Source organism: Oncorhynchus mykiss, chromosome 6 (genome assembly GCF_013265735.2).
Source record: "Oncorhynchus mykiss isolate Arlee chromosome 6, USDA_OmykA_1.1, whole genome shotgun sequence".
Classification (NCBI taxonomy): Eukaryota; Metazoa; Chordata; class Actinopteri; order Salmoniformes; family Salmonidae; genus Oncorhynchus; species Oncorhynchus mykiss.
The window spans coordinates 39,825,535-39,850,385 of NC_048570.1; the positions used below are offsets into that span (position 1 = coordinate 39,825,535).

At 47.1% G+C, this 24,851-nt stretch overlaps 1 protein-coding gene across 1 annotated transcript in view; it reads right to left on the bottom strand.

The window, feature by feature from the left end:
* Nucleotides 1–725: 725 nt before the first annotated feature.
* The window catches only part of LOC110525932 (A disintegrin and metalloproteinase with thrombospondin motifs 12), a 51,692-nt gene continuing 27,566 nt past the window's right edge, over nucleotides 726–24,851 (bottom strand). Inside the window, exons 3-25 of the mRNA XM_021606454.2 lie at nucleotides 22,826–23,009; nucleotides 22,485–22,614; nucleotides 19,458–19,551; nucleotides 19,262–19,345; nucleotides 18,469–18,593; nucleotides 18,158–18,307; nucleotides 17,881–18,024; nucleotides 17,416–17,560; nucleotides 17,235–17,327; nucleotides 16,965–17,110; nucleotides 16,657–16,826; nucleotides 16,257–16,390; nucleotides 15,455–15,575; nucleotides 12,381–12,625; nucleotides 12,119–12,260; nucleotides 11,662–11,788; nucleotides 6,415–6,625; nucleotides 4,383–5,639; nucleotides 3,391–3,543; nucleotides 2,691–2,867; nucleotides 2,398–2,544; nucleotides 2,059–2,209; nucleotides 726–1,874 (exon numbers count right to left, since the gene is read on the bottom strand). Coding sequence (XP_021462129.1) covers nucleotides 1,759–1,874; nucleotides 2,059–2,209; nucleotides 2,398–2,544; nucleotides 2,691–2,867; nucleotides 3,391–3,543; nucleotides 4,383–5,639; nucleotides 6,415–6,625; nucleotides 11,662–11,788; nucleotides 12,119–12,260; nucleotides 12,381–12,625; nucleotides 15,455–15,575; nucleotides 16,257–16,390; nucleotides 16,657–16,826; nucleotides 16,965–17,110; nucleotides 17,235–17,327; nucleotides 17,416–17,560; nucleotides 17,881–18,024; nucleotides 18,158–18,307; nucleotides 18,469–18,593; nucleotides 19,262–19,345; nucleotides 19,458–19,551; nucleotides 22,485–22,614; nucleotides 22,826–23,009 — 4,446 coding nt within the window. The 3' untranslated portion in view covers nucleotides 726–1,758. The remainder of the gene's footprint in view (nucleotides 1,875–2,058; nucleotides 2,210–2,397; nucleotides 2,545–2,690; nucleotides 2,868–3,390; nucleotides 3,544–4,382; nucleotides 5,640–6,414; nucleotides 6,626–11,661; nucleotides 11,789–12,118; nucleotides 12,261–12,380; nucleotides 12,626–15,454; nucleotides 15,576–16,256; nucleotides 16,391–16,656; nucleotides 16,827–16,964; nucleotides 17,111–17,234; nucleotides 17,328–17,415; nucleotides 17,561–17,880; nucleotides 18,025–18,157; nucleotides 18,308–18,468; nucleotides 18,594–19,261; nucleotides 19,346–19,457; nucleotides 19,552–22,484; nucleotides 22,615–22,825; nucleotides 23,010–24,851) is intronic.

A 24,851-nucleotide genomic window follows, 5' to 3' on the forward strand; every position in this document is an offset into this window, starting at 1 on the left:
TTCAGATGAATGACAGCTTCGGTCCCAATTCCATTACATTAAAGCAGCAATCCGTCCCCGTGCCAGTAAAAAGGGATGGGGCTTGAGAAATGTAACCACTCTCAAATTGGTAGACATAGCATGTTTTGAGGCTATACAGTGTTTGTTTACATTTACTTTGTTTACAAACATTGGAGTTAAAAAAACAAAAAAATATATATATTTTGGGTTCTGATGGGGTGCGACAGTTGAACTGAGCTCCCGGGGCATTTACAAGTTATATTCTTCAAGAATCAAGGGGTACATATCATGAATGTAGAAGTTCAAAGACTGACGTGGCAACTTCTGATTTGCCTCTTTAACCACTCCTTTTTAGCATGCAAAGTCATTGCAGTAAATTATACTAGAAAATGTGCAGCGCCACAAAACACCTCAGTGAAACAGAAGAGGGGAGGAGCCATGTCCTATAAAGTATCTGCTTACGTTACCAAGTATGAAGCCAGTTTTGGTTGAGAAGAGTAGCTGGTAAGAGTGTTAATTGCCGACTGTTTGAGGATATTACCACCATGTCTTCCTTCTCTTCATTTCCTCCTACAAAAAAAACATTTCCCACTACACTCACGTTAAAGGCTGCGTTGTCATCTGAACTAACACCTACTGAGGATGTACTGCAGGGGAATAACAGTGCAAAGTGATGATACAATCTCGTTGGACATTCAAAGCAAAAATGAGTCACGCCCGCATGCTTCTTTCATCATTGCATTTATTGCTGAAGGCTTTTTATGAAGACGATAGCATCTGTACACTATCATATCAACACAGTGGCCATCTTAACTGAGGCCTGAGAGGGATGACCTGCAACGCCTCGTTCTCATTGGCCCGCCTAATAAAGGGGAGGAGCACCACAGAATAGACACACAGCACCAGAGTAGGAGGAAGTTACCCCTGGTCAGGTGTATGAATTCCCCTTAATGTTAAAGTTAGCATTTGAGGTGCGTAAGCTGATTCCAGATCTGTGCTTAAGGGAAACAACTGTCCAGAGCCACAGTACCCCCGAGAGCTCTGAGAACAAGAGCAATAAAAACACAATAACAAAACAACAAAAAACACTACAATTAAAAACATGAATCTTTATTGTACAGTCTACTATTTACCAAGTATTTTCTTAGAAGTGTCATAGTAAAATGTTCATTACATAATAGTTACCTTATCATTAATAATTCATGTTCTGGGGGATTCATTAAATCCAGCACCATTAAAGTAAGCGCCAGAAAAGACCCATTGTCACCACATAATTTATGTGTAAATACCAGGTAAATACCAGCTGAAAGGGGGTGTTACTGGCTGTCACCATCACTTCTGTATTAGTGGGGGAACTTGGAATAGAAAACAAAATGCATGCCAAACAGGATTTTACACAGCTTGACATTCTGACTTGACATTCAACCGTATTGGAAAGCAGGTGGGACATGGGTGAGAAGTTCACATAACTAAGTCTTTCGAGGCTGTTGGAGGCCCGATACCCTGGGTTACACAGTATGAGCTGGGAAGGTGCAAGGCTCAGACCAACTGCATACAGCAGCAATATACAGTACTTTAGCTTCTCGAATTCCCACCCCATATAGGTAACGGTCTGCGGATGTTATGATGATGATGAGGAAGAAGAAAAGGCTGTTGGCAGTTGATTGCACTAGAGATGAGATCCACCAATAGGATCGCAGTGTGGATGCCCTGTATGTATGCGTTTGAGGTCCATGAGGCAGGTAGTGCGTGTCAGAGTTACCCTCTACAGGTGATACAGCACTGTTTCTGGATGGACCTGAGGGAGCATCGGCCCAGCAGCTTCAGCTTGTCACAGAACCGAGACGACATGCTGTTCTTCCTACACAACGGACCTACACAATCACAACGCAGGAGAGGACAGGACAGACCACTGTCTTAGTTCAACTGCAATATACAGTACGTCGATCAACAGCATACATCTCAAACAAATATCGCTTCAGTAGGAACTATTTCTTTATCTTATGGTGAAACATCCTTTCTAAATAGCCAACAGGGAGGGATGGGTGTTTGTCTTACCGGTGTTAGTCTGACACTCCTGCATGTGGCATTTCCTGAGTGTGTCAGGCCTGCTGCTCGGCTCACACAGACTGTCCTCCACAGAGTCGGAGTCCTCAACAACACACCGCACCACACGATGCTGCAACCCCTCACCACAACTCACAGAGCACTGACACACACACAGAAGACCACCGACATTACTAACACACACAGGCACACTAGTCCCCACTGACAAATCCGCACCATGCAACGCACACTCTGAACATGCAACAGTCACAGAGTCTGCACATACTGTAGGGAAATAAATATGCTGCAAGTCATGAACTGTAAGTAAATATGTTCCCCGGGAACCTTTACCTCCTCCCAGTCCTGTGGGTCCCAGTAGCTGCAGGGCTGCAGGTTGCAGGTCTCTGTGTCGTTTGGCCTCTGGGTGGCGGTACAGCGCTGCGGCTCAGGGCAGTATACCAGCCGCTCCCTCAATCCACCACTACAGCTACGTGAGCACTGGCGATGAAAGGAGTTCATATCTACAATCATATTCAAACTCATTTACTCTCATTAATACTAGAAAATAGCATATGGACCAAAGCCAGTCAGCATGTGTCAATATATGTGTGTCTGTGTCTGTGTCTGTGTGTGTGTATATGTACCTGTCCCCAGGGGGAGGTTCTCCAGGGCTGGCAGGGTTGGAGACGACAGGACAGTGTGCTGGGCGGCCTGGAGGACAGGACTTGGCAGTGGAACGGTCTCAGTGGACGCCCCTTCTGCTCGTCCACACACTGCACCTCACGCTGCCTCCTCCCCGCCACCTCACACCCCTTCGGACACTACAGAGAGAGAGAGAGGGAGAGAGAGAGAGAGAGAGAGGGAGAGAGAGAAAGAGAGGGAGAGAGAGAAAGAGGGAGAGAGTCAGTATAATACCTTATCTGTTCTTCTTATTATGTGATTTGTAGGTTTTTATTTTAGAGTGGTCCTCGCCTCGGCATGTAAAGGACATCGCATTTCATATGGCTATTCAATAATGTCACTAATACACATTTCATATGGCTATTCAATAATGTCACTAATACACATTTCATATGGCTATTCAATAATGTCACTAATACACTTGCTTCTGCTGTAGCTGACGTGTTGCTGTGCTTGCGTAGTTTCACAAGGTAAGTTGTAGAAACTTGTAGAAAAGTTACCCACAGGATTGTGGGTAAAACTGCCCGGGACCAGCCATATGTAAAATGTATGCACACATGACTAAGCCGCTTTGGATAAAAGCGTCTGCTAAATGGCATATTATTATTAGATGAGCTATAGAAAAGCAGAGACAGCCAGGTACAGTGTATCCAGGCTACTGACCTTGCTCCAGTCGCCACTCAGCCAGGTGGCACAGGGGCGCAGGTGGCAGGTGCGAGCTGGTTCTGGTCTCTTCAGGTTGGCACAGTCCGATTCCTGCTGGGAGCTACACATCACTGGCCTCCACACTGCCCCCAGGCCACACGACGTTGAGCACTGGCCCAGACAACAGGTGAGAGAGGAAGACGGAAAGTATGTAGTACGGCATAGAAACATTTCTGCCTTGGGATTATTCACTACAAGGGTGTTGATTGTTACATCAGTGATTCTAATAACCAAAATGCATTGTATGATTATAGCAGGGATGGGCAACTGGCGGTCCACCCACCCTTTGAAGGCCTTCGGGTCAATTCCCACACCCCCAGAAATAAATCAATTATACAAATAAAACAAATGTAGCAACTCAGTCGGTGTCTCAACTTACTGTTGTGAGTTAGAATAGTAGAATACTTAAGGTGCCATTTAGAAACGTGTCAGCATTTTTTCTCTTATTATTGCCGGTCACTGGCAGTCAGTCAATTAGCCCATGTCAACTAAATATTTTTTAGATTGCTAAGTTAGTTTAGTGGACAGCTATCTAAACTTGTTATCATGGTCGAATTACCGGCCGGGGGGCCCCCGTTGATTTTATTAGCCAGTTTCACTCAGATATCATATTTAAAATGGCAACCTATAGCAAAATGTTTAGAATTGCATGAAATTTGTTATACAATTGCAAAATCTTCTTTCCGCCCCATGTAAAAATGTGTAGAATTGCAGCAAACTTGCTTTAAAACTGCAAACATTTTCTCTACAGCCCAGGGCAAAATGTGTAGATTTGCACAAAATTAACTATGGTATGGGCGTGGGTACGCAGATCCACCAGCAACTGCGGCCCCTCATGACGAGTTCAGATTTTTTTTGTGACCCCCATCCCCATCAAAGTTGTCCAACCCTGGCCTATAGGGTCATCAACAAGCTCATAAACACAGAGGGTTATTTTCGTCTGTACTCACCTCGCTCCAATTACCCACCAACCAGAACACCTCCATGCTGATTGGCTCTTGGGCGTTCAGGTAGCCATAATCACTGGCGAAGGTCACTACGGGACTTCCTGGTCTCTGCTCCTGACCTTTGCCCTTTGAATGTGGGCCTGGCTTTTTAGAACGGGGCTCAGCGCTGCCACTCTTGGGGGTCTTAATGGGCTTCTTCCATTTAATGATCCTCACAGTGGGGCCGGGGGACTCTGGGGTTGGGCTGCTGAAGTACAGGGCATCGCTAGTGTGGAAAATGCCTTCTGTATTGGGATACAGTCCTTGTGTAGTGTCGTAAGGTGCTATAAGTGTACTCCTCATCTCCGCTGTGTGTGCCCGGGGTATAGGGGTGGTGTGGGGCACCCTGGTTGTCTGTTTGGTGAAAGGTTTGATAGAAGGGGTGGTGTTGGGGGGAGTGAGTGTGTAGTGGCTGGTGTTCATAGCCCAGTGTGCAGTGCTGGTTTGTGGCGTTGAGGGGGAGGTAGTGAGGGGTACTCTGGTTGTGTGTTGGGTTGTACGTGATGTTGGGACACTTGTGTGTGGTATGTGTGGTGTGGATGTAGGGTGTAACCTGGCGGTGGTCACGGTGGGCGGTGATTGGATGGGGGTCCTGAGAGAGGATTCCGTGGTAAAAATGTCCAGATCTGTAAGCCCCTCCTCTTCTGCAGTCACATCCTCCACTACATAGTCATTCCCCGGGGTGTACGTAACCCCCACGTCTGGAAACACCAAATCAGCTGCACTCCCCTCCTCCTTTTTCTCATCCTCCTCTTCTTTCTCTCTCATGTCCCTCTCCCTGTTCTCCGTGTCAGTAGGACTGGTCGTAATAAATGCCCCGTCCTTGTCCTCCACATGCCCATTCTTCACCACATGGTCATCGACGTCAATGATATCAGTGGCTGTGGAGGACCGTGGGAGGGGCTTGGTGGTAGAGGTGGTGATGGGGGTTGCAGTTCTCTCAGTCACTGTAACAGTGCTGGTCCCGGGTGTAGCGTTGCTGGTGCTTTTGGGGCCCCAGGTGTGTGTAACTGGCTGCCTGGTTGGGTGTCTCTTGGGCAGGTAGAAACGTCGGTATTTAGGGGGTGGTCCCGGGCGCCGTCGGAGGCCTGCGCTTGGGCAGCTCTGCAGGGCACACAGCGACTTGGAGCGAGGCATGGTTTTGATGTCACACTTTTTTGGGGGTGCGGTCAGGCAGGTGACCGTCCGGGTGCGCACACTACCACCACATGTCACTGGGCACTGAGAGAGAGAGATTATTTAGGTTATTAACACAACAAGGAGAGAGAGAAAGACTAAATAGGTTATTAACACAACAAGGAGAGAGAGAGACTAAATAGGTTATTAACACAAAAAGGAGAGAGAGAGACTAAATAGGTTATTAACAAAACAAGGAGAGAGAGAGAAATTAAATAGGTTATTAACACAACAAGGAGAGACAGACTAAATAGGTTATTAACAGAACAAGGAGAGAGAGAGAGATTAAATAGGTTATTAACAGAACAAGGAGAGAGAGATTAAATAGGTTATTAACAGAACAAGGAGAGAGAGAGATTAAATAGGTTATTAACAGAACAAGGAGAGAGAGATTAAATAGGTTATTAACAGAACAAGGAGAGAGATTAAATAGGTTATTAACAGAACAAGGATAGAGAGATTAAATAGGTCATTAACAGAACAAGGAGAGAGATTAAATAGGTTATTAACAGAACAAGGAGGGAGAGAGAGATTAAATAGGTTATTAACAGAACAAGGAGAGATAGATTAAATAGGTTATTAACAGAACAGGGAGAGAGAGATTAAATAGGTTATTAACAGAACAAGGAGAGAGAGATTAAATAGGTTATTAACAGAACAGGGAGAGAGAGATTAAATAGGTTATTAACAGAACAAGGAGAGAGAGAGATTAAATAGGTTATTAACAGAACAACGAGTGAGAGATTAATTAGGTTATTAACAGAACAAGATAAAGAGAGTGGCAGAGAATGGTAGAGAAAGGAGAAGAAGAGAATAGTACCATGCTCCAGTTGCCCGCGGCCCAGTCGGGTCCACAGAGCTGGTCTCTGTTGCAGGGAACTACAGGTTTGGGTTTGAGCAGCTGTTTACAGTCCCCAGGGTGGAGCACCCTCTCCTCCCCGGCCACCGTGCGCACACACAGCACTGTGCGCTTCCTCACCCCTCCCGAACCACAGGTGGCAGAGCATAGCTGCCAGCCCCCCACCCACCACCTACACAGGGGGAGAGGGGAGAGAGTGTGAGATAAGGGCCCTGAACAAATTTGTGTTGGTCTGATTTGCTTCGGAAATGAATAGGTGTCAAAAACAACAGGGCCAACAGTCATAACAGACACTAATAACACCTGTTGAGTTACAGCGCTTTTTAACTGTATTTATTTGAGATCAGCATTAATATTGCAGATAGATTGTGGGTTCCGTCAGTTTAATTGTTTGCATAATTTCTTAATTTTTTATTTAAATGTTTTATTTATACTCCCCTCCAACCCTACCACCCCTACCCTGATTGGAGTAAACTAACGGACAACAAAACTTCTACTGCTACTTACAGCTATTTTCGCGTACCTGTAGTTAAATAATTATACATATATTCCTAATTTCTTATTTCTTCAAGTACTGGATTTTCACCCACAGCGACCAATCCACCATTCATTCTGATTTTAACTCCAACCCTCCCGATGTCCACAGACGAACCCATCTTTCCCAGTATAATGTCATTTTGTTATTTCATTTTTAATACATTCCTCCATTTTACTATGTCGTCTTATTAGGGTACTGAACCTCCCTATTTGTAGCATTTCTACTAATATTGCCCTAAAAATAAATACTTTACCCAAGAGTATAATGACATTTCCCATTGACGGATCGTGGTTTTTCGGATCCCGTAACAATGTTGATCTGAACCCTGATATTATGACATAACAACCATGCCTGGACCTGACTCTGCAGAGTCTGCACAAGGCTGACTGTTCAATGCCCCATATATTGAACATTATTTTTGTAGCAAGTATTTTATATAATAGCGTAAATTAAAACAAATGGAATTGTGTCAATTGTCGATTTATATGTCATCTTCATAGACCTGTTGCCAAGGTATGAGAACATCAAAGACCTGTTCCCAACTAACTTGAATGTTATACAGCATTGCTGTTAAACCTTTTGACTTTAAGTGATTTATGCTAATCATTTTTAGCCATTTATGATTTTTTTATGGGTGTCAGTGAGACAAATTATTTAATTCCTTCTTTAAGTAACGGTCTCTTCCAATTTTGTGGCAGAGCAGCTACCAATCAATCAAATGTATTTATAAAGCCCTTTTTACATCAGCAGATGTCACAGTGTTTATACAGAAACTCAGCCTAAAACCCAAAGGGCAAGCTATGTAGATGAGTTGATTATAATGTATGGAGCATACACATCTATACACTGTTGTTAGTTGCTTGTATGATGTCACGTTCTGACCTCTATTTCTGTTGTTTTGTATTTATTTAGTATGGTCAGGGCGTGAGTTGGGTGGGCAGTCTATGTTTGTTTTTCTATGTTTTGGGGCATTTCTATGTTTTCGGCCTAGTATGGTTCTCAATCAGAGGCAGGTGTCATTAGTTGTCTCTGATTGAGAATCATACTTAGGTAGCCTGGGTTTCACTGTGTGTTTGTGGGTGATTGTTCCTGTCACTGTGTTTGGTGTCACAGGATAGGACTGTTTTGCGTTTTCACATTTCTTGTTTTTGTTAGTTTGTTCATGTGTAGTGATTTAGTAAAACATGAATAACCACCACGCTGCGCTTTGGTCCGCTTCTCTTCCTCCTACAGACGAACGCCCTTACAGAATCACCCACCGCAACAGAACCAAGCGGCGTGGTAACGGGCAACAGCGGCACAAGGAGGAATGGACTTGGGATGATATGTTGGACGGCAAGGGTTGCTACACATGGGAGGAGATCCTGGCGGGAAAGGATCGCCTTCCATGGGAACAGGTGGAGGCAGCGAGGAGAGCAGAGGCAGCCGGAGAGAGGAGCCGGCGATATGAGGGAACTCGGTTGGCAAGGAAGCCCGGGAGTCAGCCCCAAAAATTTATTGGGGGGGGGCTAACAGGGAGTATGGCTACGCCAGGTAGGAGACCTGAGCCAACTTCCTGTGGTTACCGGGGGGCTAGAGAGACCGGGCAGGCACCGTGTTATGCTGTGGAGCGCACGGTGTCCCCAGTGCGGGTGCACAGCCCGGTGCGGTACATTCCAGCTCCGCGTATCGGCCGGGCTAGAGTGGGCATCGAGCCAAGTGCCATGAAGCCGGCTCTACGCATCTGGTCTCCAGTGCGTCTCCTTGGGCCGGCTTACATGGCACCAGCCTTGCGCACGGTGTCCCCGGTTCGCCTGCATAGCCCAGTGCGGGCTATTCCACCTCGCCGCACTGGCAGGGCGACCGGGACCATTCAACCGGGTAAGGTTGGGCAGGCTCGGTGCTCAAGAGCTCCAGTGCGCCTGCACGGCCCGGTCTATCCGTCACCACCTCCACGCACCAGCCCTCCGGTGGCAGCTCCCCGTACCAGGCTGTCTCTCCGGCCCATCCTTGCAGGGGCTCTCTCCTCTCCAGCGCTGCCGGAGTCTCCCGCCTCTCCGGCGCTACCAGAGCCTTCCTCCTCTCCAGCGCTGCCGGAGTCTCCCGCCTGTTCGGCGCTACGAGAGCTACTCAGTCCGGCGCTTCCAGAGCCTTCCTCCTCTCCAGCGCCGCCAGTGCCGCTCGTCAGCCCAGCGCCGCCAACGCCGCCCGTCTGCCCAGCGCCGCCAGTGCCGCCCGTCTGCCCAGTGCCGCCCGTCTGCCCAGCGCCGCCAGTGCTGCCCGTCTGCCCAGCGCCGCCAGTGCTGCCCGTCTGCCCAGCGCCGCCCGTCTGCCAGGAGCCGCCAGTGCCGCCCGTCTGCCAGGAGCCGCCAGTGCCGCCCGTCTGCCAGGAGCCGCCAGTGCCGCCCGTCTGCCAGGAGCCGCCAGTGCCGCCCGTCTGCCAGGAGCCGCCAGTGCCGCCCGTCTGCCAGGAGCCGCCAGTGCCGCCCGTCAGCCAGGGGCCGCCAGTGCCGCCCGTCAGCCAGGGGCCGCCAGTGCCGCCAGTCAGCCAGGGGCCGCCAGTGCCGCCAGTCAGCCAGGGGCCGCCAGTGCCGCCAGTCAGCCAGGGGCCGCCAGTGCCGCCAGTCAGCCAGGGGCCGCCAGTGCCGCCAGTCAGCCAGGGGCCGCCAGCGCCGCCAGTCAGCCAGGGGCCGCCAGCGCCGCCAGTAAGCCAGGGGCCGCCAGTAAGCCAGGGGCCGCCAGTGCCGCCAGTCAGCCAGGGGCCGCCAGTAAGCCAGGGGCCGCCAGTGCCGTCAGTCAGCCAGGGGCCGCCCGAGCAGCTGCCCCTCTGTCCAGAGCAGCTGTCGCCCCTCTGTCCCAAGCTGCTGCCGCCCCTCTGTCCCGAGCAGCTGTCCCTCTGTCCCGAGCAGCTGTCCCTCTGTCCCGAGCAGCTGTCCCTCTGTCCCGAGCAGCTGTCCCTCTGTCCCGAGCAGCTGCCCCTCTGTCCCGAGCAGCTGCCCCTCTGTCCCGAGCAGCTGCCCCTCTGTCCCGAGCAGCTGCCCCTCTGTCCCGAGCAGCTGCCCCTCTGTCCCGAGCAGCTGCCCCTCTGTCCCGAGCAGCTGCCCCTCTGTCCCGAGCAGCTATCGCCCCTCTGTCCCGAGCTGCTATCGCCCCTCTGTCCCGAGCTGCTATCGCCCCTCTGTCCCGAGCAGTTGTCCCTCTGTCCCGAGCAGCTGCTTCACCTCTGTCCCGAGCTGCCCCTCTGTCCCGAGCAGCCCCTCTGTCCAGTGGGGTCATTGAGAGGGGTGGCCATGGTGAGTAAGCCAGGGAGGCGGACAATAAGGCGGACTAAGACAATGGTGAAGTGGGGTCCGCGTCCCGCGCCAGAGCCGCCACCGCGGACAGACGCCCACCCAGACCCTCCCCTATAGGTCAAGGTTTTGCGGCCGGAGTCCGCACCTTTGGGGGGGGGGGTACTGTCACGTTCTGACCTCTATTTCTGTTGTTTTGTATTTATTTAGTATGGTCAGGGCGTGAGTTGGGTGGGCAGTCTATGTTTGTTTTTCTATGTTTTGGGGCATTTCTATGTTTTCGGCCTAGTATGGTTCTCAATCAGAGGCAGGTGTCATTAGTTGTCTCTGATTGAGAATCATACTTAGGTAGCCTGGGTTTCACTGTGTGTTTGTGGGTGATTGTTCCTGTCACTGTGTTTGGTGTCACAGGATAGGACTGTTTTGCGTTTTCACATTTCTTGTTTTTGTTAGTTTGTTCATGTGTAGTGATTTAGTAAAACATGAATAACCACCACGCTGCGCTTTGGTCCGCTTCTCTTCCTCCTACAGACGAACGCCCTTACATATGACATCATTTTACCGTCCTTGTTTAAAATGTTCTTCATAAATATTATACCCTTCTTGTACATTTTTGTCCAATATATATATATATATTTTTAAACATAGGATGGGCCTCTCTTAGTAGCTTGCTTGAAACCCAGTTTGGATTTAGATACAATGGAGACTTTAAGAGAGAGGTTTAATGCCTTAATATTTAATAGTTTTAACTCAGTGTAATCTTCCCAGATGTGGATAGGTGTTTCCCTCTCCACGGTTTCAAAATTCTATCTATTTTGCTAAGTTCGCTAGTTGCTAGATCGCTCAACTTTTCCTGGATATGTACACCAAGTACATAGACTTTACTATCCACCCATTTCATTGGGAGGCCACATGGCAATTTAAAAGTTTATATCTTTTAAAACCCATAATATAGTAAGTACACTTATCATAGTTGGGTTTGAGTCCAGAGAAACTGGAGAAATTATCCAGGTCCTCAATGAGGCCCTTCAAGGTTGAAGACTGAGGACTCAAGAGAATCACTTGAATCATCGGCGTACATTGATACTTTTGTCTCTAATCCATACATTTTTAGTGCCTTAATGTTATCATTTGATTTTTAAAGCTAACAGTTCATAATAAATAGGTATGGTGACAGAGGGCAACCTTGTTTAATGCCTCTTGACAATTCAAAGTTCTCAGAGAAATAACCGTTATTTAATATTCTACATAAAGGATTGTTGTACATTACTTTTTCCCATGAGAGATTATCCATAGTTATTAACAGTGTAACTGAGTAACAGTGTTAATAACATGGTACTATAGTAGAAATAAGACAGGTGTTATAGAGTATTCGTCATAGTAATCGGGAAACTAAGGAACCTGGCGGGGCAGTCCATGTTCTTGCACTTGCGGTGTCGGTCCTCCGGGCGGCTCTCTTGGTCACAAAAAGCCTCATCGACCACGCCCACCTCCAACTCAAAACACCTGACAGGCTGCTGCTGCTCACCTGGACGTCACAGAACACAGGCAGGGAAAGGTTTCGGTAGATGCTAAGTGGGATCCGTGGGATGACCCTACCTTAAACCCTGACCTTAATCCCTACTCTTACCTAACCCTAACCTGTTAAATGTAAACTTCAATGGGGTTGGTGCGTCACAAGCATCCCACTTAGCATATAGCAAAAGGTTTCTGTCTGAATAATCACACTGTATGCTCTGACACTCAATAATGCCAGACCACCAGATTCCAACATCCACAACTCTCAACATATGACAAGTTAACACAGGGACTAGAAATAAAAAGCATATCATAAGTTGTTTAAAAGACAACCCCTCACCTAGCCCACAGGTGGTGCTGCAGTCTGTCCAGGCCCCATGCCTCCACCTGTACTCCGACTTGATGACCTCATTTCCTGTCTGGCGGTTCCTCTTGATGGTGTACTCATACTTTATACCTGGATTCTTTTCCTGGTACAGCAACTGGACAACAGGAAACAAACACTAAACGGTTAGGCTGTGTGTATCATATCTGAATCCTGATCTAGCTGGTCAATATCTAGCTGGATTTTTTCATGTGTATAGTGTTTATGGTGTGTATACCTGGATCATGACTGGTTGTTTGGTGGGTCCAGGGGAGGTAAGGTTCTCCATGTTTCCGCTGCGTTCGTAGTAGAAGGTAGTTCCGCCTGCCTTGTACTCTCCATTCCATTGGATGATGTACTCGCCATTCAGGAAATACTCCTCTGACCCCTGACCCCGCAGAGCCAGAAAGTTCCCCGCCTCCTCCATTTCCTGGACCACAATGTCACGTGCCCCCTCTGGGATCACTCCCACGTCCACGTAGCCTGTGACAGGAGGAAGGAGAAGAAGGCGAATCAGTTGTGTTAGTGCTGGGCTGGAACAAAAGCCTGAAAACCCTGTGGGACCCTAAACCTACAATGGTATCAAAGCTAAAGAAATGAAATGCAAGCAGAGGCATGACAAATACACTGTTAAACACAGAATGAATCATGGTTGCAGGTCGCAACGTGGGAGAGGCCAGAGCTTACAGAGAGGCCACCATGGCAGCCAGCTATATGGTTACACCAACATCCAGACTTCCAGACTCTCTGTGATCTTTAATAGAGGGTGGGAGAGTGGCGTGTGTGTGTGTGCCTTGGGTGGCGGGGTGGGGTAACCCTGTCTCTCGTCTGTAACAGTGTGTGTGGGAGGGCACTGCTCTGTTAGGGCCTCTGGTTTTTAATAGTGTGTAGATGTGTGGGGGAGGTGTTGGTGTGTGTCTGTTTGTGAGGGTAAAGGAGGGGGGGGGGGGGGGTAAGCATTACTTTGGATCTCAGCTCTGCCCTTTGAAGTTTCATACATCTGAGCCGGAGGGTGTCCGTAAAAGGCCACAGAAGACACACACACACACACACACACAGTGGGTGTCTGGGAGGTAAGGTTGAGATCTGGGTCTGCATTCCAAACATAAAGCTCACTCCCTTCTCCCAGCCCTGGATGACTTGTCCTACCAGATATGAAGGGATCATGCGGCCAGCACTGGAATGGATCTGCCTACTACCTGCAGTTTGAAAGCTTATGTCCTGCAGTTCTACACTTTTTGCCATGGGCAGAGAGAAAAATGTGCTGTTTTATAGCTCATCTAACGCTATTGTTCACATTTTACCATGAGGCTGAGAGAACAGTTTGTGGTTTTAAAGCTAATTTCATGCAATTATACACAATTCTATATGCTATCTGGGGGGCCCACAACCCAACCCGGGTCTAAGGGGTCAATTGGGGACTGGGCCCTCCAAAGTGCTGAGTGGAGTTGTCGCCATATATTCAAGGCTTGAATAACATCTGAATGTGACATGTGAGGAACAGCTGCTTGGAGATTTATTATAAATAAAAACGGTGACTTCAGGTGAAGGGGGCAGATCAGGAATCTTTGTTGGAATGTGGCCCTCACAATCAACTAAAATAAATAGAGCAAATAATCAGGGAATGATTCTATTCTGTCATGGATGATAATAATTAATACTGACATTTGGTGGTGTGCCAACATATGATCATAATCCTTTTCAGTTATTTTATTCTATAATATGGGATAGAATCAATGTTGATTTTATCTTTTGCAAACATTATGATCATAATCTTCACTGTCATAAATCAGTTAATCTATTCATTTCATACCTGCTCCCAAAAAGGCTATTCAATTTGCATCTTTATTTACAAATCAAAACAAATTGCATGGATGGACATTGACAGGAATAAAACCTAATATTGACACGGTTGTACAATTCTAATGCACCCTCACATGGCAACTTTGATCCGCATAGATACTATAATCATCAAGGCCACAGGGATTGGTGGAAGTCATTTTGGCAAAACAGTTATTTTCCCACATTCATGTAATGATGGCACTGAAGTGGACACATTGAGCGCAAATTTGGCATGCCAAAGCTTGTACTAATTACATACACCACCAACAAAGCTGATGGACACAATTTTGGATTTGAACTTTCCTGACCGAGACAATCACTCAGTACTGGAATCTAAAAGAAGTCCAGAAACCCTGGACATGTGAGTAGATGTGAGTGGCTTTTGACAACTCAGTAACTGAAAGTATGGGGTGCACGTCCCACTGACGTGAGATCGCGTGTGTGGTGTAACGTTACTCATTCAAATAACCCCGAATGTCGTAATAAAATGATAGGGATTATATTAATTATAAGGATAATAGATTGAAGATAGTATAAACTGCTAATAGCCTCATATGGGAGCAGGTAGCACAAATCTATTGATTTGTGCTAATGCTAGCTAGGTAGGTTTTTGACATTTTTGACGGGCCGTGCCAGTTCTAGCTAGGTGGCAGTCGCTGGCTAGAAATGGTGTGTGTGTGGTACTGATTCAAAGAAACCATCAGATTAAATCTCGGAATATAATTCATTATGGGGCCAATAGATTGAAATTGGTATCAATTGCGGATCTCCTCTCATGGGAGCAGGTAGCATTGTTAGTCTATGTTCGCTAGCTAGTTAGTGTCATACAGGTTCAATTGTATCACTTTCAAAATAGAATGATATGATACCAAGGTAAAAGGCAGTAAATGCTCCATTTACCTTGGTTTCACAGTAACTTCTTGCAGTTACTGCTAATATGACCCCCATTTTCTCCAAAACACAATACAATAGAGACAGGATACTAGTCCACATGATTAAGCATGTATTTTATGTAGCGGAAATGACAACAACTAATTTTTCGACCTAATAAGAGCAGTTACTGCCTTTTTGCTTGGTAGGACAGTATAGTAAGCTACAATAATGTCCTGCTCTGAAGAGAACACCTATCAATCTATCTTTCTCTCTGGCTGTGAGGTCACGGAGGTCACTAGTGAGTCATTCTCTCAAAAATGCAGTTGTACTGGAGTCAGACAGTCAAATATGCCAAAGACAGCAAGACAAATAACTGTACACCCCCCCCCCCCCCCCCCCCCCCCCCCGAGGGTAGCTGCCAAAAACAGCAGAACAGCTGTATACTCCCATACAGAGCGCTGCCATGACAACCACATGGCAACAACACAATGACAATCCTGTGACCAGTGCGTGAAGACGTTGTGGGAGATGTTTTGGGGGTATGAGAGGAGAGATGAGACCTCAGGGAGATATTTAGGAAGGAGATAGGAGACTCACCGAAGCTATCCCCCCCATCAAAGGTCATCTGGACAGTCTCACAGGAGGATCCATCGCCCAGACACACTCCACAACGATCCTCTACAGCGTTAGAGTCTATACCATAGTCACAGCCCACCTCCTACACACACAGGTCAAGAATGATGCATGCGTGCGCACACACACAGACACACAGACACGGATAAGGTAAAGATTCAAGGTCATCAGATCAGGTACACACAGAGATACACAGGCGGAAGGAAAAAAACGAACAGATTACCTCTCAACTCCAACAGGTATAGACCCTATCTTAAATCTATCTCAGGCCCAAATGCTCTCTACTTGCAGAGACAGGACTTATGCTGCGGTCATAACATCTCGTAAATTGGTAAATATGAGCATACGACTGGGGAAAAAAATCCCTCCAAATCGTAAATACTAGTGGAAAACTCATCTATCATCCCTGAGCGCCGACTTCTCCTCTGACGTCACCTACTAAGGAAATGACCTCAGCAGTTAAATGCAACAACAAAACATTATTTATAAAAAGCATAGTATTAATATGGTTTTAAACACTATCATTTGTTTACAAGCATGATAGCTGTACTTCTAGTTTATGGTTGAAGAGGCGTGTTTGCCATTAGCCAATCGGCATTTCTCAACGAGTTCAAAGAACGTGAATGCATCCAACTTGGATTTACGACTTCACAACTGGTAATTACCACATTCCCACATGGTTATGAACGCAGCATAATACCTACTTTCTTCCACCCTCCCCTTTCCCCCCTTCCCTCTGTCTCTCTCTCTTACCCAGCCACACTACCTTGCACACTCCGTTGACACAGAGGCTTCTGGAGTTGTTGTTCATGAAGCAGGGAGTTCCATCTGTCACAGCATCCAGCATCTTCTCAGAGAAATGCTCATCCACAGGACGACAATGCAGCTCACACGGACTCGCTGGGCAAGGCACGGAAGAGATAAGAGATGGAACCAGGGAGGGGGGGTTGGATCAGTCAAAGTATTGAAAAGTTTAATTCCCTTTTCAGTTTTGGAATAGTATTGGAAATGCATGTATATGCTGCCCCCTGCTGCTAGATACATATAACCACAGCTCTTGGAATGATGAGGCCTGTGTATATATATATATATATATATATATATATATGTGTGTGTGTCTCGGTGTGTTTACTGTGGTATGTGTGTGTGATGATTTTAGCTCTTACATAGGCTGGCCACAGGGACCCACTCGTAGAGTTCGTTCTGGTAGGGCACTGTGTCAAATTCACTACACAGCATTTCTCTGAAGGTGGGTTTGGCCTTTTGGCATGGTTTGGTGTTACAGATATGGTAACGCCTCCTCTCGCCTGTACAGTATTTCCCACCAAACTCTGGTCTGAGGGAAACAAAGGACCACAGATTTGAATCAAATATGGAAAGAGGGGAGGTGGAAAAAGGAGAAGAGGGAAGAGGAGATGGAGGAGAGAATAAGCGAGGATAGGAAACGAGAGACAGATGTGGGATCAGTTCTTACTTGGGGTGGTTACACTCCCTGTGAGCAGACTGCACCCCGGCCCCACAGGTCCTGGAACAGTGAGACCAGCTACTCCACTGTCCCCAGTTCCCATTCACTGTCTCCGGTAGCTTCCCTATGATAACACACTCCCCTGAGATACACCACTGACAGAGAGAACACATACACACATAAGAGAGGACATTCTAAACACCATCGCAAACTTGCCAGTGAAACAGTGCCCCACAACACACACACGTACAAACACACAGATACACAGTCTCAACCTACCTTCTCAGGGCCACAGCTAGTGCCATCTATGGGGGAGTCCAGTTTAGATCGGCAGGACCCATTCACTGAACACCACAGGATCTGGCACACATTCTAGAAGGAAGACAAACCCGGGCTAAGTAAGTTCCCATCCAGACTAGAAAGTGGTGGTGGCGTGTATGTGTGTGTGTGTGTAACTCACGTCGATTTCGTGGCAGTAGGTGGCATTGGGGCCGTACTGTAGTTGACACTGGTGCTGTGTGGTGTAGCGGACCCCCAGACGGGCCAGTGGGGTGGTCAGATCCTTCTTTGAGGGACGGTCGTCCAGACAGAAGCCCCAACCACGACTAGGGAATCAGAGAGAATCACCTCATCCACGTTAGCATCAAAAAACTACACAGAGGTGAGAGGGTGAGACAAAGGGGAGAGAGAGGAAGAGAGAAAGATAGAGAGAGAGAGAGACAGACAGACAGACAGACAGACAGACAGCAGACAGGGAGAGAGACAGACAGACAGCAGACAGGGAGAGAGACAGACAGACAGACAGCAGACAGGGAGAGAAAGAGACAGACAGACAGACAGACAGACAGGGAGAGAGACAGACAGGGAGACAGGGAGAGAGAGAGACAGACAGACAGCAGACAGAGAGAGAGAGACAGAGACTCACTCTAGGAAGCGTGTGATGTAGTCTTTGGAGCAGGAGGACCAGGTAAGTGGGGAGGTGTCGTACATTAGCTGTCTGGACATGATGAAGGGGTGTCTGCCGTCCAGCTCACAGTCATTCCCCTGACCATCATGGTGGATCCCAAAGCTGAGGAAAACAAAGACGAGATGGTCCTTTTGAATTTGACCTATCGAAGCAATAGGCTTAGATAAGAATTCTTAGACAGTCTTGACTGAGATCGAAGTAGAAATGGGTAATAAACACACACACAGCCACAAACCTGTGTCCCAGCTCGTGTGCAACGGTGAAGGCTACAGGTAGTCCTGAGTCTTCATTGATGTTGCAGCTACGGTGAGGCTGGCACATCCCTGACAGATGGGACAGACCAAGGGTCTCACACGGCTCGTTGAGCCCTGCACAGATGTCCTTCCTGGTGGTCGAAATTCTCACACACCCACACACACACACCCACACACACACACACACACACACACACACACACACACACAGGGACCTTAGCATCGTCATACACAATCCACAGTTGTACAGTGTAGTGTATGGGTGTTCATGTGCGTACGGCTGCAGTCTTGCCTGGTGACCAGCACTGCCACGTCGTGGTGAGCAGGGTGTGTGTCACTTAGTGGGTTGAGTTTCTTCTGCCAGGCACAGAAACTGGCCAGAGAGGTGTCTGCATGGTGGATGATCTTCAGCCCTTTCTAAAGTAGACAACATGAACAACACCATCATCATAGAGGCACAGATAAAAGGCAACACAACACATCAGCTGAAGACATTGGATGTTTGAGTTGTTTTTGATTAGTGTGCATTTCCATTTGAGTCATTCGGCAGACACTGTTGTCCAGACAGTCTTACAAGAACAATTAGGGTTAAGTGCCTTGCTTAAGGGCACATAAAAACATCATTTTTTTCTAGTCAGTTCATGGATTTGAACCAGCGAACTATCGGGTTACTGGCCCAAAGCTCTTAACCGTGCTTCTACACCTGCATTGCTTGCTGTTTGGGGTTTTAGGCTGGGTTTCTGTACAGCACTTTGAGATATCAGCTGATGTACGAAGGGCTATATAAATAAATTTGATTTAACCGCAAGGCTACCTGCCGCCCTGGTGCACTCCTCTTATATGAATTATGTAAATCCTAGAAATGTATGTCAATTATATGTCAACAGACATCATATGCTGGGCTCTAATTTGCTAACTGGCTAGCAAACCTAGCTGGCTAAAAACCTGGTAACTTGCCCAGTACGGTTTAAGAAAGCACTGGAAGAAAGAAAAGGGTCTGGATAGCTAGCTCAAAAGATGGGATTCCAAAAGGCCTAATACATTTTTCTGGTGCTCCTATAGGCTACGTGAAGTCTTGATTTTACCTCCTCGCCCTGCAGGAGGATCAGGCGGACCAAGGTGATGTGGATGGCATTTCCTATACTGGCATCATGGAATATCCCTGCCACCTGACACAGACAGACACACACACACACACACACTGCATGACATGACACTGTTGCTGTGTATATGTCTTGTGCGGACGGAGTGTCAGGTAAAGGGTTGACCCTCCCTACTCACCATGTTCATGATGGTGAAGATGTAAGACTCAACGTTGTCACTGCCGTGGTAGTCGATCAGTTTAGTGTCTGCCACCACCATGGTCTCTACCCACCTTCAAACAGGACAGAGAAACACAAAGAAAGAGAGGTCGATTTCAGTTACAGACGATTATCAAATCAAATCTAACAACTGGTAGACCTTACGGTAAAATACCTACTTACAAGCCATTAACCAACAATGCAGTTTTAAGAAAAATACCTAAAAATATAATAAATGAAAAGTAACAAATAATTAAAGAGTGGCAGTAAAATAACAATAGCGAGGCTATATACAGGGGTACCGGTACAGAGTCAATGTGCGGAGCACCGGTTAGTCGAGGTAATTGAGGTAATATACAGTGCCTTGCGAAAGTATTCGGCCCCCTTGAACTTTGCGACCTTTTGCCACATTTCAGGCTTCAAATATAAAGATATAAAACTGTATTTTTTTTGTGAAGAATCAACCACAAGTGGGACACAATCATGAAGTGGAACGACATTTATTGGATATTTCAAACTTTTTTAACAAATCAAAAACTGAAAAATTGGGCGTGCAAAATTATTCAGCCCCTTTACTTTCAGTGCAGCAAACTCTCTCCAGAAGTTCAGTGAGGATCTCTGAATGATCCAATGTTGACCTAAATGACTAATGATGATAAATACAATCCACCTGTGTGTAATCAAGTCTCCGTATAAATGCACCTGCACTGTGATAGTCTCAGAGGTCCGTTAAAAGCGCAGAGAGCATCATGAAGAACAAGGAACACACCAGGCAGGTCCGAGATACTGTTGTGAAGAAGTTTAAAGCCGGATTTGAATACAAAAAGATTTCCCAAGCTTTAAACATCCCAAGGAGCACTGTGCAAGCGATAATATTGAAATGGAAGGAGTATCAGACCACTGCAAATCTACCAAGACCTGGCCGTCCCTCTAAACTTTCAGCTCATACAAGGAGAAGACTGATCAGAGATGCAGCCAAGAGGCCCATGATCACTCTGGATGAACTGCAGAGATCTACAGCTGAGGTGGGAGACTCAACAATCAGTCGTATATTGCACAAATCTGGCCTTTATGGAAGAGTGGCAAGAAGAAAGCCATTTCTTAAAGATATCCATAAAAAGTGTTGTTTAAAGTTTGCCACAAGCCACCTGGGAGACACACCAAACATGTGGAAGAAGGTGCTCTGGTCAGATGAAACCAAAATTGAACTTTTTGGCAACAATGCAAAACGTTATGTTTGGCGTAAAAGCACCACAGCTGAACACACCATCCCCACTGTCAAACATGGTGGTGGCAGCATCATGGTTTGGGCCTGCTTTTCTTCAGCAGGGACAGGGAAGATGGTTAAAATTGATGGGAAGATGAATGGAGCCAAATACAGGACCATTCTGGAAGAAAACCTGATGGAGTCTGCAAAAGACCTGAAACTGGAACGGAGATTTGTCTTCCAACAAGACAATGATCCAAAACATAAAGCAAAATCTACAATGGAATGGTTCAAAAATAAACATATCCAGGTGTTAGAATGGCCAACTCAAAGTCCAGACTTGAATCCAATCGAGAATCTGTGGAAAGAACTGAAAACTGCTGTTCACAAATGCTCTCCATCCAACCTCACTGAGCTCGAGCTGTTTTGCAAGGAGGAATGGGAAAAAATGTCAGTCTCTCGATGTGCAAAACTGATAGAGACATACCCCAAGCGACTTGCAGCAAAAGGTGGCGCTACAAAGTATTAACTTAAGGGGGCTGAATAATTTTGTACGCCCAATTTTTCAGTTTTTGATTTGTTAAAAAAGTTTGAAATATCCAATAAATGTTGTTCCACTTCATGATTGTGTCCCACTTGTTGTTGATTCTTCACAAACAAATACAGTTTTATATCTTTATGTTTGAAGCCTGAAATGTGGCAAAAGGTCGCAAAGTTCAAGGGGGCCGAATACTTTCGCAAGGCACTGTATACACATGGGTAGAGTTATTAAAGTGACTATGCATAGGTAATAACAGAGAGTAGATGCAGCATAAAATAGGTAAGGAAGGGTGTGGGGGGGGGGGGGGGGCAATGCAAATAGTCTGGTTAGCTATTTGATTAGATGTTCAGTAGTCTTATGGCTTGGGGGTAGAAGCTGTTAAGGAGCCTCTTGGACCTAGACTTGGCGCTCCGGTACTGCTTGCCGTGCGGTAGCAGAGAGAACAGTCTATGACTAGGGTGGCTGGAGTCTTTGACAATTTTTAGGGCCTTCCTCTGACACAGCCTGGTATAGAGGTCCTGGAAGGCAGGAAGCTTAGCCCCAGTGATGTACTTGGCCGTACACACTACCCTCTGTAGTGCCTTGCGGTCGGAGGCCGTGCAGTTGCCATACCAGGCAGTTATGCAACCAGTCAGGATGCCCTCGATGGTGCAGCTGTAGAACCTTTTTAAGGGTCTGAGGACCCATGACAAATCTTTTCAGTCTCCTGAGGGAGAATAGGTTTTTGTTGTGCCCTCTTCACGACTGTCTCGGTGTGCTTGGACCATGCTTGTGTTTTGGTGATGTGGACACCAAGGAACTCGAAGCTCTCAACCTGCTCCACTACAGCCCTGTCGATGAGAATGTAGGCGTGCTCAGTCCTCCTTTACCTGTCCACAATCATCTCCTTAGTCTTAATCACGTTGCATGAGAAGTTGTTGGTGTTGGAGTCGTGCCTGGACATGCAGTCAGGAGTGAACAGGGAGTACAGGAGGGGACTGACCACGCACCCTTGAGGGACCCCTGTGTTGAGGATCAGCGTGGCGGATGTGTTGTTACCTACCCTTACCACCTGGGGGGGGCGGCCCGTCAGGAAGTCCAGAATGTCGGAAAAACAACACATTCCAAAAAATGCCTCATTTTCAAAGAATTCCAGGGGGAAAAAAATGCACCATTCACCTAGTTTGATTCCTACTGGCATAACATGTGTCAATAGAAGCCAAACTCTTTTCTGCCACCCGACCCGCCTATACAATGGTAGGAGAAACAATGCTGTGCACCTATCTCTGCTGATGGAGCGTTGGGAGCGATGTTGAGCCGTCTCCTCCTCTCTCTCCCTCTCTTCTTCCTGCTGTTCCCTCTCCCAGTCCTCTCTTTCCCTCTCCACCACTAGGGAATCACCTGGTGCGTCTGCAGGATGGACAGCAGCACAGAGATATGAGGTAAAACAATCGACTGCATTAGACAAGAGGAAAAATAGGACCTTGAGCACTCCTCATGCTCGTACAAAACATTTACAAAAGCCAAACCTATCTAACAAAACAAACTATATTCAATTATATTATATTTCATTGTGTTCAAGTCTATTTAATTGAGTTATGTTCTAATATATTCCACTCACCTCTGACCCCACAGGGGCTGTGTGTGTCCCGAGCCTCAGAGCTGCGTCGGTATCTGTGTGGTGCCGTGGTTACGCTGGGATAGACCACATGGAGCCCTGGTCCCTCCCTTTCGACAGCCCCATCAGTGGACCCCTGGACTGGTTGAATGAAGTGGGGTCCTTCAGGCAAGGTAAAGAGTCCTTTCTGTGGGGGGGAAACACAAACAAACGGTATACAGTATATGTACACTGCGTGTGTGTGTGGACAAGCTAAACACCTTCTTCGCCCACAGTGCCACCGACGCAGCCCATTACCAAGGACTGTGGGCTCTCCTTCTCTGTTGCCGACGTGAGTAAGACATTTAAGCGTGTTAACCCTTGCAAGGCTGCCGGCCCAGACGGTATCCCTAGCCGTGTACTCAGAGCATGCGCAGACCAGCTGGCTGGAGTGTTTACGGACATATACAATCTCTCCCTATCCCAGTCTGCTGTCCCCAAATGCTTCAAGATGGTCACCATTGTTCCTGTAGCCAAGAAGGCAAAGGAAACTGTACTAAATGACTATCGACCCGTAGCACTCACTTCTGTCATCATGAAGTGCTTTGAGAGACAAGTCAAGGATTGTATCACCTCTACTTCCTTACCTGTCACCCTAGATCCACTTCAATTTGCATACCGTCCCAATATATCCACAGAAGATGAAATCGCACATTACCCCATACCATCTGGGCAAGAGGAATACCTTTGTAAGAATGCTGTTCATTGACTATAGCTCAGCAATCAACACCATAGTACCCTCCAAGCTCATCGTTAAGCTCAAGGCCCTGGGTCTGAACCCCGCCCTGTGCAACTGGGTCCTGGACTTCCTGACGGTCCGCCCCCAGGTGGTGAAGGAGGGAAACAACACCTACACTTTGCTGATCCTCAACACTGGGGCCCCACAGGAGTGCGTGCTCATCTCCCTCCTGTACTCCCTGTTCACCCATGACTGCGTGGCCATGCACGCCTCCAACTCAATCATCAATTTTGCAGACGACACAACAGTAGGCTTGATTACCAACAATGATGACGAGACAACCTATAGGGAGGAGGTGAGGGCTCTGGGAGTGTGCTGCCAGGAAAATAACCTCTCACTCAACGTCAACAAAACAAAGGAACTGATCGTAGACTTCAGGAAACAGCAAAGGGAGCACACTCCTATCTACATCGATGGGAACGCAGTGGAGAAGGTGGAAAGCTTCAAGTTCCTCGGCGTACACATCACGGACATACTGAAATGGTCCACCCACATAGACAGTGTGGTGAAGAAGGCGCATCAGCGCCTTTTCAACATCAGGAGGCTGAAGAAATTTGTCTTGGCACCTAAAACCCTCACAAACTTTTACAGATGCACAACTGAGAACGTCCTGTCAGGTTGTATCACCGTCTGGAACGGCAACTGCACTGCCCACAACTGCAGGACTCTCCAGAGGGTGGTGCGGTCTGCCCAAAGCATCACCGTGGGCAAATTACCTGTCCTCCAGGACACCTACAGCACCCGATGTCACAGGAAGGCCAAAAAGTTCATCAAGGACAACAACTACCAAAGCCACTGCCTATTCAACCTGCTATCATCCAGAAGGCAAGGTCAGTACAGTGCATCAAAGCTGGGACCGAGAGACTGAAAAATAGCTTCTATCTCAAGGCCATCAGCCTGTTAAATAGCCCTCACTATCCCCTTAGAGGTTGCTGCCTTATATACATAATCTTGAAATCACTGGCCACTATAATAAATGGAACACTAGCCACTTTAATAATGTTTACATATTTTGCATTTAAAAATGTAAATAAAGGAGAGCCGCACACTTTAGGAGCTCAGATGCAAAAATATTTATGTTCAACGTTTTGACAGATAAGCTGTCTTCATCAGGGTATGACAAACACTAGAGGATGACTGATTTACAGTGGGGCAAAAAAGTATTTAGTCAGCCACCAATTGTGCAAGTTCTCCCACTTAAAAAGATGAGAGAGGCCTGTAATTTTCATCATAGGTACACTTCAACTATGA